This window comes from Cyprinus carpio, chromosome B1, assembly GCF_018340385.1.
Source record: "Cyprinus carpio isolate SPL01 chromosome B1, ASM1834038v1, whole genome shotgun sequence".
NCBI lineage: Eukaryota > Metazoa > Chordata > Actinopteri > Cypriniformes > Cyprinidae > Cyprinus > Cyprinus carpio.
The window spans coordinates 11,474,244-11,492,614 of NC_056597.1; the positions used below are offsets into that span (position 1 = coordinate 11,474,244).

The following is an 18,371-nucleotide window of genomic DNA, read 5'->3' on the forward strand; positions in this document are numbered from 1 at the left end:
ATTTCTTTTATATAAAACAGTACATATCTAAGAATCAATATATTTTGGAATATTGCTTTGAATCAAAGACATTTGCTTGTTTTTAACCCATTCCCACTAGTTATTTCAGGCTGAGATCCTCTGGTTGATCTCTCCAGTGAGTACAGTATCATCTTTACTATAAATTCACTGAAGTTTGTTCAGACTTCTGAAATAATATATGACTTTTTTAACATTAACCTCCATGTATCCAGCTGCAAGGATTCAGTAACACCGCTCTGCATGTAGAGGGCAGTGAAGAGCTAATTCCTGTTTCACTTTGAAACCAAGCTGCGTACTGGTGTCACTGCTGCTCATTGACGATGGCTTTGACCCGGTTCGAGCGGTTCTTGGGCCGATTGCTTCGAGCTGTGGTTTGGATGCTCTTCGCCGCTTTTAATTTATTTGCACCCCAGCAGAGGCATGGAGTTTCGCGACTCCCACCCATCACTAACCCACTTCTGCTGCTCTCAGCGAGGCAGCTTGCCCGAAAGATTCGCCGGAAAGAAGTAAGATGTAAATAAAAGCTGCCTAGGCTTCATGGCTTGGTAATTATAAATAACAGCATAACCGCGATGACATGTTAGTTACTCTTTGAGTGACGCTACGGTAAAGATCTCATTTCACACCCTCACGAGGAAGAGATGCGACAAGGTGAATTGCAATGAATGCTGGGAGTTGTAGTTGTTTCAAAACAGTTTCTACAGTTTTATAACGTAGTTTATTAACAGAACTAGTTAATTATGTTAACTAAATATGAACTAGTTTATAGGAATTCACGAGTTTCCAAGACTGTTCAAAGGTCAGCAGTAGTAATGAAATCAAGAGCTATATTATTTAGGGCCTAAAGTCTCTTATAGGTAACCTATGTGTATCAAACAAGTTATTTCGTCGTTAATTTTCAATTCCCTAATTTGATTGTACAAAAAAAAATATTGTAGTTAATTTACATTTAATATTATATAGTAGTTTTATATATCAACTTTTTTAATAATCAGGAAAAAATATTACAAATATTAAAAATATTACATTGTCTTTTGTGAACAGACAAATATAACACAGTGCAGCGTGCACATTTTTATTTTTCGAGGCATTTAGCTCCATGATTGATATTCACAGTACACTTGACCTAGGTTTTCAATCTGTCTTTCAGTTAAGTTCTCACAACAAATTTGGTATGTTTTACTGCATTATGCAACCTAAACACTTATTGATTTCCTTCCAATTTGTCTCTAGGTAATGAGTGTTGAAGTGGTCCAGGCCTACATTGACCGCATCCAAGAAGTGAACCCGCTTATCAATGCCATGGTCAAAGACAGGTACAGTAAGTGAGTTCAAGAGTAAAATTAAACCTACATTTCGTTCTGAATCTGAAAACACATTCTCATTTCTTCAGGTTTTCTGCAGCGCTTCAGGAAGCTGCACAGGTTGACAAATTAATAGAGGAGGAGATGGGAGGAGAGGAGGTGCTGGAGGACAGGCTACCTCTGCTCGGAGTACCCATCACTGTTAAAGAGGCATTTGCACTGCAAGGTATGAGACATTTTGCAAACCCTTTTTTTCAAAATGGTAAATATCTGTGGGATAGCACTTTTTGTTTTCTCCCTTACAGGCATGCCTAACTCAACAGGGCTGTTGACCAGACGGGATCTGGTTTCAGGAGTAGATGCCCCATCTGTTGCTCTGTTGAAGAGGGCAGGAGCGATTCCACTGGGTGTGACTAACTGCAGTGAGCTCTGTATGTGGCTAGAGTCCCACAACCGCCTCTATGGCATCACTAACAACCCCTATGACTTTGAGAGAATTGCAGGCGGCAGTTCAGGTCATTTTTACACACATACACACATCCAGACACTTTAATCAAAGTAAAACTGACAGAAAAATCCAACCCACAGTCAATCATTTGCTGGCCTGTTTGTTCAATTCTATGCACTTTTAAAAAAATCACTTTATTAAATATCTTTTACCCCTAAATAAATTAGTTAAAAATGTAAAATAATAAAAAGGATAAAGGATTCAGTCAATAAGGTTTCCATGGGTCTTAAAAAGTCTTAATTTGCCCTTCCACAAATTAAAGGGATACTCCACCCCAAAATGAAAATTTTGTCATTAATGCCAAGTAAATAACAGTGTCAAGGTTCATAAAAGGTATGAAAGTCGTCATCAGAATACTCCATCTGTCATCAGACATGCAATCTGGGTTATATGAAGCGACGGGAACACTTTTTGTAAGCGAAGAAAACAAAAATAACGAATTTATTCAACAATTCCTTTGTCAACAGTCTCCTCTGTGTCTGTCCATATCACAGTATGTTGTATGCGTTTCTGTATCATCCGCGGCACAAGGATGCACTGTTTCTATGTGTATTTAGCTTTAATTTGAAAGAAAACAGCACACTCTTGTGGCATGGCTGATATAGAAGAGTATACGCAGCATATGGTGATATGAAGAGACACAGACGAGACTGTTGACAAAGGAATTGTTGATTATTGTATAATATTATAGTCGTTATTTTTGTTTTCTTCACTTACAAAAAGTATTCTCGTCGCTTCATATAACCCAGATTGCATGTCTGATGGCAGATGGAGTATTCTGACGACGACTTTCATACCTTTTATGGACCTTGACACTGTTATTTAGTCTATGGGACAGTCACAGGCCTCCAGGTTTTCATCCAAAATATCTTAAATTGTGTCCCGAAGACGAACTGAGCGTTTACGGGTTTGGAACAACATGGGGGAAAGTGATTAATGACAAAATTTTCATTTTGGGGTGGAGTATCCCTTTAAGGATTTAAAAAGGAGTTGAATCAGAGCAGAAAGTCTTAAATTTATAAAGTCATTGAATTATTGGTTGCATGCAGTACTACTACTACTACGACGACTAATATCCTTCTAAGTATTTTTGACTTGTTTTCCAGTACAAATGTCTAAACAGCCTTAAATCAAGAGATTTCTTATTTGAGAAACAAAACGAAAACATTTAAAGTCTTGTTTTCTAAGAAATTGAACAAAATTAAGTGTATTAAATAAGTTAAATGCTTAAAACAAGAAAAAATATCTGACAATAAGTTATGAAAACTTGTTTTCCCATTGAATTAAGTAGATTTTTTTGTTGAAGTCATTTTAATCAATTTCTAAGAAAATAAGACTTCCTATGTCATTTTGCTTCTCAGATAAATGTATCTGGATGTATGAATCTTTAGACTGGAACTGGAAATCAAGAAAAAATATTGAGGAAGAACATAATTTTTTTGCAGTGTGATAAGAAGGTACAGTAAAAATTCTTTCCATATTCTAGTCAAGCTTTGTTTATAAAATTAATTAAAAATGGGGATCTATTGGAAGTTGTATATTCAGACTGTTAGTAATACAACTCATTTTCTAATTCCAAGACATTTACATTTAGAGATCATACTGTGTTCCCTTAAATTTGGTCCTTAAATTTTATTTACTTGGTCTTAATAAGATTTTTAAAACCTGATAATAACTTGACCTTTGTAAAACCTGCACAAACCCCGTATTCATAAAAACCTTATGCTTTAACAGCTGCAAAACCACAAGATCACATGACCAGCCAAGGCATACATTATTCCCTGTATCTTTGTAATCCTATTTCTTTCGTACACTTTTTCAAAGAAAAAAGTAATTATAGCTGACTGTGAAAAGTGCTCTGCATTTTTAAAACAGCATCTGTAACTGAAAACTATTGCTTTTGCAGTAGAAGTCCATGATGACCTCCAGGGCAACATGAATCAAAATTAAATGTGATTAATAATCTCAACTGTAGGAGGTGAAGGCAGTATATTGGGTGCTGGTGCCTCTGTGATTGGAGTTGGGTCGGATATTGGGGGTAGTATCCGTATTCCCTGCTTTTTCAATGGCATCTTCGGACACAAGCCATCAACAGGTAAGAGGAATAGGTGTAGTTGTTTGCATGTATTGGTAAGTAGGATAATGGAGAGTGACACAGATGGAGTGCATGGTTTCTCTTTATACTTCACATATTGTGGTAATGTTGATTAAGGTTATGAGGAACACAGACTACATATGGTTTTCTCTGTACATCCAGGTATTGTAAGCAATGATGGTCAGTATCCTCCAGCCTCTGGACTGCAGATGGGATTTCTGTGTACAGGACCCATGTGCCGCTATGCTGAAGACCTGATTCCCATGCTAAGCATCATGGGAGGACCCAATGCAAATAAGTAATAGACTACACTATTTACTAAATGACTAGACAGATATGATCATCACAACAACACTGTAAAGCTTTACATAAATGTAATCTACAGTACACTGCTACTCAAACATTTGTGGTCTGTTAGAGGTGTTTTTAAAAAAAACATTAGTCTCCTAATGTAGTTAGAATATAGAATGTATCCTCCTTATATTTTTATATATATTATTGTTTACCTTGAAACATATTGTATAGGGTAGCTTTTATTTCAATCTCTCAGTTTATCCATTTTAATTTTGGTCAGCCGCTGTTAGAAATGTATCCTAAATGATCACTTCTCTTTCACTTCTGGTAGATTGGGTCTGTCTGCTGAAGTAGATTTGAAAAAGCTGAGGTTCTTCTCTGTTCCCCACAATGGAGGCTCTCATTTGGTCTCTCCAGTTGACGCACAGCTGCTTCAGGCACAGAAAACGGTAAGTGAGTGTGTGTGGATTGGCTTCAGTCAAATGAATTTGCTCTCATACTGGGATTTTGGGTTTTTTAGGTGGTCAGACGTTTAGAGGCAGACCTTGGGGTCAAGGTCCAAGAGCTGTTTATTCCTCAGCTCAAATACTCCTTTCAGATCTGGGGAACTATGATGGCCTCACCTGGCAAAGATGGAAAGGTGGGGTTTTTTGCCATTATAATTTTCATTGCTTCATCATATACAACATTTAATATGTTGAATAAATGAATACTGGATAAAATATTAAATTCAATTTCAGAGGATGACAAATGAGTTCATCAAAATGAAGGTGAAGTTGAGACTGGCATTAAAATGATGTTATAAAAGTATAATTAAGTTTAGATGCCTGAGTTAACCAAAGCATATTGTCTGTTATTCCTTTTTATATACATGTTTTCTTAACAGAAGCAGATAATTTTAAAACTGTATGTTAGGGTACTGTTTAACATTGAATGATGTTCTAGTTGTCAACATGATTTTTGTCAGATTTTGTATGTTTTTTTCCCCCCATCTCAGCCTCCCACCACCTTTGCAGAGCTAATGAGTGAAGGCGGGAAGAAGGTTTGGCCTGTCTGGGAGCTGTTCAAGTGGTTTCTGGGATTTTCTTCTCACACCTTAGCAGCAATAGGTGTGTGACAGAGCAAATGAGCTTGTGCACTTTTAACTGTGACTGACCGAATCCCCCTTCCATCCATGTCTGATTATACCTTTATTGTCTTCCTGTGACAAGCGTTCCCAAAAGTGTGCAGAATCGGCAAATACTTTTTTCCCGGATGTATCTGAAGATGAATGCGTATGATAATAGTGTTCCTTTCTGTCTCTCTTTCTCAGGTCTGGCTCTAGTTGAGCTGTTCCAGAGTTCCCATCCATCTCCATTCATTCTACAGCAGAAGGAGAGTCTGCAGCAGGAGCTGGAGGAGTTGCTGGGCACAGACGGAGTGCTGCTGTACCCCTCTCATCCCCAGATCGCTCCCAAACATCATCACCCCGTTTTCACACCCTTCAACTTCTCTTACACTGGTAAGTGTTGTTGGTTGGGATCTACTTATTATGGAGTTGGGGCTCTAAGTGGCTCTGTTCTCTGCAGGTATCTTTAATATCCTGGGTTTACCAGTAACCCAGTGTCCATTAGGGCTGAGTGAGGAGGGTTTGCCCCTGGGTGTACAGATTGTGACAGGTAAATTACAGGACCGTCTCTCTTTGGCCACTGCCCTCTACCTGGAGAAAGCTTTTGGTGGCTGGAGGGAACCAGGCAAGTCAGGCGCCAAGCCTTAATCCACCTCATGCGTCTGCAACAACAGGACCACATGACCAGTAACATACTGAACCACATATACATGTGTGACCATCCAAAGCTTACTTACATTCATTCTTCCTTTTAAGTGCAGAGTGCATTTTACATTAACTGACATTTTTCAGAGGGCTGCATTTGTGTTTACCCATATGTAAATGTGTTATTACATTTTCATTAATAAAAAATGGAGTGGATGCTGGATCCAGAACAAAAAATAGAGATATTTACATGAGACGTCTATTAATGTTATAACTATGTGAGAAATACCGTATTTAATTTCATAACAGTACATATTTTGTTTTTTGTTTTTTACTTTAGTGCACTACAAACAAGGATGTTTGAACACATTTGTGTTCTTCATTGTTTCCTCTTAACAAACTTCTCAAGAGCAGGCTCTTTCTTGTGACAAATCTATTTAATCTTTAGAATATCCTTTGCCATAAGCAGATTTCAGTGTTTTAGAAGGAGGACATTTTGTTGCACTCAAAGGGCATAAAACAATCATTTAGAAGTAAATATCAAGCTGGGGCATTTAAATGCTGGGCATTGGCAGTTTTCTTGGCCTTTATTACTCATATTTTGTTGTTGGTTTCTCTGAAAAATCTGGTCAAATATTTTTTTAATGTGCTGACATATTGAATGATGCCTAATGCAGTAACATGAAATAAAATCCAAAAAGAAAAATAATAATAATAAAAAACTTTTGATGTGATCTTCCCAAGTATTAAGTGTTATACTTGTCATCTTAGTATATTTTTAAAATTTCCTAATAAATATGTCTGAATTCTCAGCAACATAGTAACATAAATAATCAGCATGTCATGAACAGTGATCATCAATATATCGTTTTATAACTTAGAAATGGAAAGCAGATGACATTGCATGCATTTATGAATTCATTATGTAAGGGATCATGAATAAAGTCAGATAACTCAGCTGGATATAGTGAGAATATTTCACAAAACTGAAATTCTTTTTCCTTCTCTCACCTTTTTGCATTTCTTTGTAAATCATATCACCATATTCAAAGTCACTTAAATTTACCTCTTAGGTTGAACCAATAAAACAAAAACTTTGATTAAAAAAAAAAATTCATTTGCAAAGTAGAAACGGCTTGTACAACTGCAAATTTTCACCTTTTCAATATATTTTGTGTTGATGTCAGTCCAGTTTTATTTATTTATTGACGAGAGGACTACCTGGCCACCAGGTGACAGCATTTTCACATTATGTCATGTCTACGCTACTGTTTCAAAAATTCACAGATTTTATAGTGGGTCATTAGCAAACTGTATATAATGAGCGAGTACATCACAAATTAATCTACCAAGCCGCCTTTTTGTCCTATCCCAAATCACTATGGTACATTTATAATAAGTGATTATTTTGGACTATTGTAGACTGTTCAGGTCGTCACCGCTGCGGAGTAAATAACACATACCTGCGTGAATCGCCATAGACGTGAACTTGGAGAAGTAGCTCCGGTTAGAATGTTCTTCCGCGGGATGCGTGCAGTTCTGTTTATTAACCGCTAGAGCGCCCAAATTTACACAGTGTTGCTTTAACAAATAAGTTTTATGGTACAAATATTCATATTACTACTATTATTACAACCTGAGCTGGTTAAACAGTCACATTCACGTGTTCTCTTTACTCTTATGTTAGGGCACTCCCTGCTGGCATTCTTTTGCCTTCAGGTTAGTTTGTCTCCTACTGTAAATTGGGACTGTCTCCAGGTTTTCAATGTATTGTTTTTTTTTTTCTGATTCATTTGATACACTGTCTACAACTGAGATACAAAACACCTAGGAAACGGTAAACAAAGCAAGACAGGTCCAATTTACAATCACCGCTTTAGAGCTGTGGACTGATTAGATATGAGAGGCTTTCATTAAGGTTTACAATTTAATTATAATTACAGTCTTTCTGTAAAATGTTGGCTTTTAAATTGAACATCATGTGTGGACTGAAGACTAGTAAGTCCACACAATGTCTTTGCTCTTCTTTTTTCTTCCTGCAGTGTTTTTAAATTTTTTTTTATTTTATTGCATCACACAGTTATACCAACAAAACATCTCAGCATTTTCACATTCATCCAGGTTTTTGTAAAACAAATAATTTAATATTTAATTTGTTGAAATGAAATTTTGTTGTAATACTATTCCAACAGATTTAGCATCATTTCACTGTGATGTGTGAACTGCTTTAAAAGTAGCTGTTTACACAAATCCTATGTTCCACAGTGAAAGCCTTCACAGGCCATCTTAGATCTCATTACTAAACTAACATTATGGTCATGTCTCAGACAAACTTTTAAGGCTATACAACCGCCCTCATATGACCTTTAAGCAGTTGTAAATAAAAGGCTTTCTTTCCAAATGATGGAGACAAAACACCTGGAATCTGTGAATAGCTACGAGCCTGGATGAAGGATGCGACAGAAAGAGAAGGATGTTTTGTATCTGTGGCAACATCGTACTCAGAGACTTCAAAGAGCAAGGCTTAATCATTTCCAGATCCTAAAACAACACACTCATCACCACCATCTCATGCATTTTCATCAGTGTTCGAAGAAAACTATTAACATGATTGAATGGGATGGAATGAGGCATCACAGAACAGGCTGAGAGAAATGGAAAGCTGTCCAAAAGAACAGAAAAAAGGAGCAGCGTATGGAACTAGACCTGAGAATTATCTGTGTAGCAGTGTGAACGCTTAACATTTTTAAAAAATCATGCATTCTCCAATAAACAAAATAAATAAAGTCTCATTCAAATATACATGTATTCATTTATAATTTACCATCTGTTTTTTTATTTAATGGGGTATTTTTAGCAGGTGTCATTCATCACAGGTAGTGACTGTGTCTATTTAATATTCATTATTTTAACATGAACATGTTTTATTTTTTCACACCTGTTTGCAAACAAGACAAGTTTATTAGATAAAATATCTGCACTGTGATAATCAGAAACTACTGAATGTAATGATTTCAGTTCAACACAAGTTATATTGCAATGCTAGAAAGTACCACTTGCTGGCTACTAAAAAGTGTTTTACTATAAATGTACAATCACTGTAAAGTTAACTTAAGTGAATTGTTAAAAGTGTGGTGAAAATTTGTTTATGCAAATTTAAAATGGATTGCTTGAGACCTTTGTCCACGTGGATTTATTAAAATTAAGTGCTGTAAAATATCTAAAACATCTTACAGACACCTAATGCAGCAAGAATGTCCAGTGCTGCTCCCACATCACGGAGCCCCAAACAATCAAGTAGGGCTCGTGATTTCTGGCCTGTAGTGCACCAGCGTGAGCGCGTTTAGGGGTAGGGCTTTTTGAATGAGGCGATGCTTTTTAGACTGCACGCTTGATTCAGACAGAGCAGAGGCTCATTTCCGGGCGAGTGAGTTGAAAATTTGTTTTCTGAGCTCCAGACAGCAGTAAAGCGAGAAAATGATCGTCGTCATTGAAGATCAGGTAAGATCGCTGCTTCAATTCAAGACAAAATATATATTTTTTTAATTTATTTTTTACTCAAAATCACGCGGTATGCATAGGGCGGACACGTTTTTGCTGACTAACTGCCCATCAATCCGGTTTCATTTAAGTTTGTTGAAAATTCAACAGCTGTGTGTGAGAATTCCCAAAGTATCAGGAAGAAATAAACTTAAATAAGTCAGTTCAGACTGTGTTTGTAAAAAATGTAGTTAACGTTAGCCTATCAGCTAACCAGTTCTTTAACATTACGTTACTTCGCTACAGCAGATACCAAACATGCTTAGTTTTCGCCCATGATATACCGCTTTCATGAAATTCATTTGATGTTATCTGCACTGCAACAGTTGTGTTGTAAAATACGTGAAATGCATAGTTTTGTGGCAGCTTGCATGTCGCTTCGTTACGTAACTTTCAGCTTGCGAGAACGCAGTGTGGTCTAAACCTTGAAAACCCTTGAAATTAACGTGTTCTCATTCATAGTTTCACCCAGAAAACTAAATCAGCACGCTCTTACTAACATATCGTTTATTTCGGCGGTCGCGGCCTGAAGACACATGCTCCAGCCCAAGCGCGCCATCAGGTCACGTTGGTGGGACTCTTGTCTTTTTTTTTTGGCACGGGAGCATTTGATCCTTTGCCGCAGTGAAGAAGACTAGACGGTGTACAAGAACATTATTAAATGTCGGTATATTTCTTACTGTTTGTTGTAGTCAGATGCGCCCTATTATTTGATTGCGTCTGTTAAAGATAAATCGTGTAATAATTCTTCCCAAATGTTGACCTTGATGGTCTACCGATGTGGTTTTGTGTTGTTACCTAGGACATGTGGTCTGTATATATTTATGTCCAATTTAATAATAGCAAATAGTATAGGTTATACATTAAATAGCACAATTGTTTTACACAATAAAGTTAAAGAAATAGGTAACTCAAGAATGAAAATAGTTTTACTCACCCACTTGTTGTTCCAAACCTGAATGAATTTCTTTCTTCTGCTTTACACAAAAGAAGATGCTTTGAAGAATGTTGGTAACCAAACAGGTGATGGTAGCCACTCACTTCCATAGGTTTTTTTTATTTTTATTTTTTTTACCTACAATCAGTGGAGGAACCTGGAAGGGACCAGCAACCAGTCTGGGGTGGCACACAAATCTTTATTATTTCAATATAAAAATGTTTTTACTGGACTGTTTTAGTGCCTAAAACACAATTGAGTATAATAAATTTCTGCTTAACTATAACTGAGATTTGTGAATTAGATCAAGTAATACTGAGAGAATATGATTTTTTTTTTTTTATTATTATTATTCCTCACCTCCAGGTATTTTTAATAGTTTTATTGCTTATTCAGCTTCTTAAAACTCCCAAATGCTTGCTCTCTGAACATTGCATACTCATGGATGGGGCATGCAAACAGTGATTAAAATGTGAAAAGGGCGGGAAGTCAACAGTAGACCTAAATGCCAGAATGTAAAATTAGTTATTTTATGCATTCAAATAGTTTCATTTTCGCTTATTTTCTAGTATAAGTGTACTGTTATCACATTTATTTGTGCGTTAGATTACAAATAAAAAAAATACATATCAGCTTGTGCCTTATATTGTGATCTCGAATTGCAGAATATATTTTAGTAAATTTTTTGTGCTGTGTATACATGCATATTTTGCAGCTTTAATCACCTTTTTGGTAATTTCATGACTTAGCTGATGACAGAACTAGGAATGTATGCTCATAGTTTCTTGTGCGGGTTATTTATGATGAAGTGATAAAGAGCATGCACCACATATTTGCGTGCCGTTGAAGAGTGTGTGCCGTGAGCACAATAAAACGGCTGATGGGACAGAAAAGTGTGTTTTACTGACATATAGTAACATCTCATCAGACTGCAGTTCACAGTTGTTCTGCTGAAGCTCATTTGGCTGCTGTAGTGCTTCTGCTTGTTTTGCACCTGACACTGAGCTGAGGTGAAGCTGAAGTGCGTGTCTGAAAATTTCCCCGTTTGATGTAGTCATAGAGAGATACGGCGGGGTCACATCTTAGTAAATGCATTTCTTGTCAAGAAAAAAAGGGACACAAACAGCAGTTTTGGGTCAGTGATGGCTTCCGCCCCTGCCTGTAATGCAAGTTAATGGCTACCGTGAAACTGTTTGGTTACCAACATTTTTCAAATCATCTTTTATGCTCCACACAAGAAAGAAACTTATATAGGATCATAAAAACTTGAAGGTGAGTAAATGCTGAGTTTTCATTTTTGGGTGAACTATCCCTTTAAGCATTATTTTTCAAAACAGTTCTATATAAAAGTAGTTCATTGTGTAACTGGAAAAATGTATCCAGTTTGTATTTCTTCTCCAACAATGAAAACAAAGCATCAAGCTTTGTGGATCACCAAGCAATGCATGGAATGAAAACTGGTCTGGAGCAGCATAAAAGTGGAGTGGAGTACCAGATTTGATCTCTATTCAACACATTCTGCTTCCACTCCACAGTCTGGAATGCTGTGAATGTAGATAAAATCCATGATTAAATGAACCATTTGTGTGTGTGTGTGTTTGTGCTGATGCCTCTAAAAAACAAGGGTCCACAGCAACACTATCTTAAAGAATTGCAGTGATGACAAAACAGGAAATCCAACATTGGTTTGTGTTCACAGGATGGCTTTGACAAAGCTCTAGCTGCTGCAGGTGACAAGCTTGTAGTGGTGGATTTTACAGCCACATGGTGTGGGCCGTGTCAGATGATCGCGCCATTTTACAAGGTAAGGAACCAACTTTAAATCACTATGTAGGAGTCGTTTGAACAGACGACTTTGACACAGATTCTCATTGTCATTCCTCACTTCAGGGCCTGTCTGAAAATCCATCCTATGCTAATGTGGTCTTCCTCAAAGTGGATGTAGATGATGCACAGGTGAGTTTTCTTTTTTGGTACTGTAGTGTTGTAAAAATCATGTTGGAAATCTTGGAATCACAGTTAATATGAGATCCCAGCTTGTAAAAAGCTTTCATGTCCTTGTAGAACTTGTAACTTTCTAAGAGTTCAATTTACCTGACTGCCACAGGGTCATGTGGAGCCACTCAAAATGCCAGCGACTGAAGTGAAATGTAATTTAGTTGTAAGGTTTCTGTTTAAGAATTCCTATTTTGTCTCTTGTTAATGAACAATTAATTTGAAAAATATTGAAAGACACACATAAGTTTAGCACAGAGCTTAATATTTAATGTCTAATGTCCTGCTTAATAAAATTTAGAAGCATATTATAAGCATTTGCATAACTGTTAGTTGAAGTATTGTGATTTTGTGAATTTATTATTCAGATTACACATTCATGGTTGCATTAATAGTGTTGCCATAGAAATGCATAATCCATCGAAGACATGAACAGCTCAGAGTAACAAAAAAATTCCAGGTTATCATCTAGTAATAGACCCTTTTCACATTTGTGGGGTTCTCAGAAGCAGAATTTTTTTTATTATAGTTGTCAAAATGTATATAATGGTTAGGGAAACTACAACAAAAATAAATTGTTCTCATTTGCCTCAATGATAAAAAATATCTACAATAGCATTTCTGTGACTTTCCAAATGAGGAAAATAATGAAGAGATTGATTACATTGGTTTGAAGGGAGATAGATGTTGAATTTGCCGTCAGTCCCTGAGTCTTTGTATTAGAAACACTCACATGGCAGCGCTTTTATGTAACTTAATTCCAGGGTAGGAAAAGACAAAGTGTAGTGTTATAAATGTACATAAATTACCTGCTGTTCACTTAAGAGCACTATTTGAGAACACCAAAATTTTATGTTTGTTAGTAAACTAACAGACAGGCCAGTGTGAAAATTTGGACTGAAACTGGTAGCCAGAAGGAATTCAATATGACCGTTTCACAGTAATTCACTCACCAGAAACTCCTCTTGTATGAGAGGAAAAGCTTTGGCTTTTATGAATCTTCTTGTTCATTCCTCATGCAACCATAGTTTGGGCCTACATCCATTTAGATTAAAGAAATGTCAGCCCAAGGTTGTTGGTGTTTTTGTTTTTTTAAGGGGAAGTGGGTTCTTAATTTGCTGTTTAGCTCATGATGTGTACCACTAGAGGGCAGCAGAGTTACATTAACTTTATGCTCTGTATAGCCTTCATCCAAACCAAACTTTTTTTTGATTCTGTTCATTTTTCTGAATGTGCCCTGCAAGTCCTATTTTTATTCAATCATATTTGCACAATGCATTGATTTTCTTTACATGATTTTCTTCAACTTTTACAATTTGGTCTACATTATACAAAAAGCTGATTTATTTTTTTTTTTAAATAAATGCAGTTGGATTAGAGCAATAAAGCGTCTTAAGAAATATTAAAGTGATGTTCTGTGTTTTGCAGGATGTCGCCCAGTCTTGTGACATTAAATGTATGCCAACATTCCACTTCTACAAGAACGGAAAGAAGGTTTGTTCTGTTGTCTTTCCTCTAGTTGAGCTAATAATAGTCACATATCAACTATACAAAGTTAAAGATATGTCTCTGTGAATATGCTGAGTTTGATTTACTTCCAGTTATTGTTTAGTTGATTTAATCTGCTGTTTTCTCTTGTAGCTGGACGAGTTCTCTGGGTCCAACAAGGATAAACTGGAAGAGATGTTGAAACAACTCAAAGGCTAAGCCTGATATGACCCACTCATAAATGTTACCTGTGCAGCCTAAGCTCCAGTTTTACAAACAATAACTCCCCACTTTGTTATTCAGTTATTAACTGTCATTTTCTAGTCGTTTTACGGCGATTTTAGCAGGTCCAAATCTGCCTTACAAAATCTTTCATCCATTTCCATGATTACCGCTGTAAAAAATAACAGAGAATGTTGATATTCTGCTTTTTAAAAAACAACAAACAAAAATAAAAAAAAAATAACACATATGTCCATTTTTTTAAACTTTAAGCATTCATATTGTTAGACAGGTTGTCTCATTTGTCCATTTTTTTAAAAATTTTTTTTTTTTTTTGGTAGTTGCATGAATTGTTTGTGACCAGCTTGTTGTGTCTGGACGGGGGTTGCAATCATGTGTTTAGTAGATTTTATTCTAGCATCTTTATCACCAAGGTAATCTTATTTAAAGTCAAGCATTGGCAATTTTACATCCTGATCAACAGGTTCTACAGAAAGAGGGACTGTTTCTATGCTACTGTGTGTGTAAATCACATCAATCTCAAAAGGCATCTCTATTCAAACAGTGTGTGAATAGTTAACTCCATTGTTTGTGTTACTTAAAAACTAACTGAGAATGTAAAATGGTATAAAAAATTTACCATAGAACATCCCTAACATCCCTTTTTTTTCCACTTCCACCAAAGAAACAAGGATAAAATGGTATCAATATTTGACCATAGGTTTGGGGAACAGCCCTTTTTTTGTTTTTTGGCCACTGCCACTCAAGAAGTATGCATATTCATGAAAATGACCCCTGAAGTGATAAAAGACCAATAACAAGGAATCTTTTACAATTCCTGAAATGTGTCTCAACAAAATTATGGATGGAATCAAACAGCTAGTGTGCAGGCTTTATATTGAGTGTGTTATGGATGTTAGAATAGACTTACAAGTGAAAGAGAAAGTGTTTTGCTTTGAGAAGAGAGACATTATGAAAACAAACGTTACTCTGATGACATTTTGGTAAGGGTGTAAACTTTGTAAGGCAATCATTTTCGAGAAGGCCTCGTCTCTGTCCTGTTGAAATAAGAGTCTTGCTGCCATCTAGCGGTCATTACAGGAACAAAGTTATGAGGATCAATCAGCCTACAGTAGGCTACATAGCTCTATATAGGCCCACAATTATGCACTGTCCAATAAAACCATATTTTAAACCTAAATTGTCATTATGTTTGCCAATCTTGTAATGTCCTTATGTTTTAAATTTGAATGAATGCAAAACATGATGTATTTCAGCGAAAGATTACTTAATTCCCATCTATTTCATATTTGCTTTATTAAAAGGGAAATAGCATTTTATTCCATGTTCTAATTATTTTATTAAATGTGTTTTGTACATTTTACTTAGATTAGAATCAAGCAATAGGCCACATGTGGAAGGAAAAAAGTGGAAGAACACTCACACATGATTTGTTCTGGTCTTCCAGATGGTTGCTGGTGGTTTCGCAGCACTGGCTGTTTTTATTAGATCAGATTAAAGGACGATTTTATTTAACTAATGGACGAAGTGCTGAGGGACTAGGTGACCCCATTTAGCAGGGAACCCCACGGGACAGGGCAGTCTGTGTGTTTATATCTGATCTCTACTCTTCTGGAGCACATCCAAACAAACCTCCGTCCTCAACCCCCGTTCTCTCTCCCTCACATTTGTCACAGCGAGGTTGTCTCACCCCTGAAGATGAGTAATGGCAGTGTCATAGTGACACTTCTCCATTCATCATAATCAGAAGCTAGCGTGCCAAAGCAGCACAGCACAAAAGAGAAAGATACCAAGAGAAGGGGAGTGATGATATTAAACAACGCTATTTAGCATATGTGCCTTTAATCAGGATATAAAGACACCAGCCCTGTGTCTCTCATTACCATTTCTCCTACTAGGTTTTATACAAACAAGCAACAACAATGTACATTTTTTTTTATTACTTTCATTTATTATTCTTTCTTTCTGATAAAGACTAACTCGTGGTAGACACAATCACAAATGACAACGATGTGAGGGATAGATTCCCTGTCGGTCATATTCGTGTGTAAATTTCAGTTTTATCAGAACATTTTAATATTGCCTACAAACCACTGAACAGTCTGCCCCTCACTGTCTCGTTTTCCTTAAAGGAAAATATACGTACCTACCTTAACTATGGCCCATTTCTTGTTTTACCACTTTTTTCTCATTTTCTTCAGTTTCTTTCTTGTATAATTTAAACTGATATATAAACAGATCAAACTTGCAATACTGCTATACTCTTTCCTTCAAGCAAATAAATTGCAGAGACATATTTTAATGAGAACATTTTTAATGATCAATCTCTTTAATGTATTTTTTTCTGAAAAACAAATTCTTTGTAACTCTCTGGCATTACCATTTACATAATTCTGTACATGAAAAAAGAAGGGGGAAAAAAGCACTGCTTTAGATAGAGTAAAATTTTAAAACTAGAAAAAAACCTTCAAAATAAAAATTAGAGGAGGTTTACATTACAAATTAGTAGTAAGACATTGTCTGAAGTGCAATGGTATAGCTCAGATGAGTTTAAAAGTCGAAAAAAAAAGATGAAATAAAAATACTTCTCTATCTTAAACAGCAATATCTTTACAGTGAGTAGAGACGTATCCTCTGATGTATTTAAAATTGTAAAAACATATTTACAAATAACTGTATCTGATATATATCTTTATCCATCACATATATGTCAGCACCAGTACGAAATAAAAAGAAGAAAAAGATAAGCTAGATGACTTCAACAAAAATCAAAAACATGTTCATCTTGGTCCCAGATTGTTGATATTTGGTGAGACGGCACGAGGACGTGGGCTTTTCCCTCTCCATCTGCAATCCTCTTGACAGGGCAACAATATAACACTGCGAAACACTGAAGATGTGAATGCGGTCAATCTCCCATTAAGACTAAATAAAAAAAAGGGCAAGTCAGTCACAATGTTACATTCATGCTCATTCTTCAGAGAGCGGAAACAATAAAACTAGAGTTTGATTACAAAGACACCATGACTATAATACCATAATAGCGCAGCAACACACAACAGAGCAGAAGAGACTGATCTTCTTATTTGTGTGCCATCTCAAGGTAAACAACAAAAAACTAAAGTCTGGCTAGTAAGATACCATATTGAGACTTCGTTTGAAATTAGCTGACAAACTCACAACAATGAACACAAGTTGGAGGAAATGGGTAGGAAATATAGTAGCAAATTAATTCAATTTTTGTTTTGGTTGAAAATTTGTCACAGTTGAAAGAGAAAGTTGTATGCAATACAGTTGGCTTGATGTTGTCTTGATGTGCTTGTCTTTCCTGTCAGGCGTTGTGTAGCAGGGAAAGCAGTGTCAGTGTGTTCAAGAGCTGGAAGTGGTGCAGTGAAATGAAACGTTACAGAAACTAATAAATATTTGTCATCTGAAGAGTAAAATAAAAGATGAAAAGTGGTATGACCCATCAGCGGAAATACAGTATGTATGGTGTATTTCATTTTTTCTTTTTAAAATATCTTTAACCAGTGTCCACAAGCAATAATGTTCAGGTAAAGAAAGGAAGAAAATAGAATGTTGGTTAGAATTTAAATATTGGATTAAAATTCTAGATGTATGAATTAAAACGCAAATGTCTGTGGGCTGTTAAAATCTTTATACTTTATGAGTTACATGTCATAGTATCCTTTCTAGCTGCCATTGTGACTAAAGAAAACATCTTTCTCACAGTTTTAGGGAGGGGAGGGAGACGTTTGTAGCTGCCAAATCTCTTCAAGCTATATTAACACACACACACATGGCTTCACTCTTCTATTGACACTGGTCGCCTAGCGACAGCAGAGCATCCATCTTGCATGCACTGAGAGCACACAGAGTCTGATGTGTTTTGTTGTGATGCTCATACACACACAAGCACAAAGCAGAGCAAATGCAGAGGATGAACACATGTCAAGAGCAGCGAAAAAGGGAGCGAGAGAAGATACGTCAGAGAAGAAAGATGTGTGGGTGAACTGTTTGGTTTGGGAAAAGGGATCTATTGTTGACAAAGGCCCACCTCAAATTTCCACACACACTTTCATACAGGAACAGGATGTCAGAATAAGGGTGAACTAAAAACGATATATAAACACATCCATTAAAATCTTTCCCAATGCTGTTTTGCAGGTTTTCAGTGCCTCTTGCCCTTAATG

General features: G+C 36.3%; 2 protein-coding genes across 3 annotated transcripts; both read left to right on the plus strand.

Moving 5' to 3' along the window:
* Positions 1 to 272: 272 nt before the first annotated feature.
* Positions 273 to 6,709, plus strand: LOC109091257 (fatty-acid amide hydrolase 2-A). Of its 2 annotated transcripts, none has more exons than XM_042716594.1 (11): positions 273 to 527; positions 1,255 to 1,337; positions 1,415 to 1,551; positions 1,631 to 1,840; positions 3,809 to 3,928; positions 4,091 to 4,226; positions 4,554 to 4,671; positions 4,743 to 4,862; positions 5,220 to 5,331; positions 5,535 to 5,723; positions 5,791 to 6,709. In XM_042716594.1, exons 1-11 carry the CDS (start codon positions 342 to 344, stop codon positions 5,976 to 5,978), a joined length of 1,599 nt encoding a protein of 532 aa, XP_042572528.1. In that variant the 5' UTR covers positions 273 to 341; the 3' UTR covers positions 5,979 to 6,709. The 2 variants fall into 2 exon arrangements, with proteins under 2 accessions (XP_042572528.1, XP_042572529.1); XM_042716595.1 differs by lacking the exon at positions 273 to 527 and adding an exon at positions 561 to 672.
* Positions 6,710 to 9,239: 2,530 nt separating this feature from the next.
* Positions 9,240 to 14,212, plus strand: LOC122135861 (thioredoxin-like). The gene is made up of 5 exons (XM_042716596.1): positions 9,240 to 9,476; positions 12,152 to 12,256; positions 12,343 to 12,408; positions 13,876 to 13,941; positions 14,089 to 14,212. The coding sequence occupies exons 1-5, from the start codon at positions 9,453 to 9,455 to the stop codon at positions 14,152 to 14,154; spliced, it is 327 nt and encodes a 108-aa protein (XP_042572530.1). The 5' UTR covers positions 9,240 to 9,452; the 3' UTR covers positions 14,155 to 14,212.
* Positions 14,213 to 18,371: the final 4,159 nt, after the last annotated feature.

Coding starts and splice junctions, on each gene's coding strand:
- LOC122135861 (XM_042716596.1), top strand. CDS start 9,453: ATGATCGTCGTCATTGAAGATCAG. Junction 12,257..12,342: donor TGATCGCGCCATTTTACAAG/GTAAGGAACCAA, acceptor TCCTCACTTCAG/GGCCTGTCTGAAAATCCATC. Junction 12,409..13,875: donor TGGATGTAGATGATGCACAG/GTGAGTTTTCTT, acceptor TGTGTTTTGCAG/GATGTCGCCCAGTCTTGTGA.
- LOC109091257 (XM_042716594.1), top strand. CDS start 342: ATGGCTTTGACCCGGTTCGAGCGGTTCTTGGGCCGATTGCTTCGAGCT. Junction 1,841..3,808: donor AATTGCAGGCGGCAGTTCAG/GTCATTTTTACA, acceptor TCTCAACTGTAG/GAGGTGAAGGCAGTATATTG. Junction 5,724..5,790: donor CTTCAACTTCTCTTACACTG/GTAAGTGTTGTT, acceptor TGTTCTCTGCAG/GTATCTTTAATATCCTGGGT.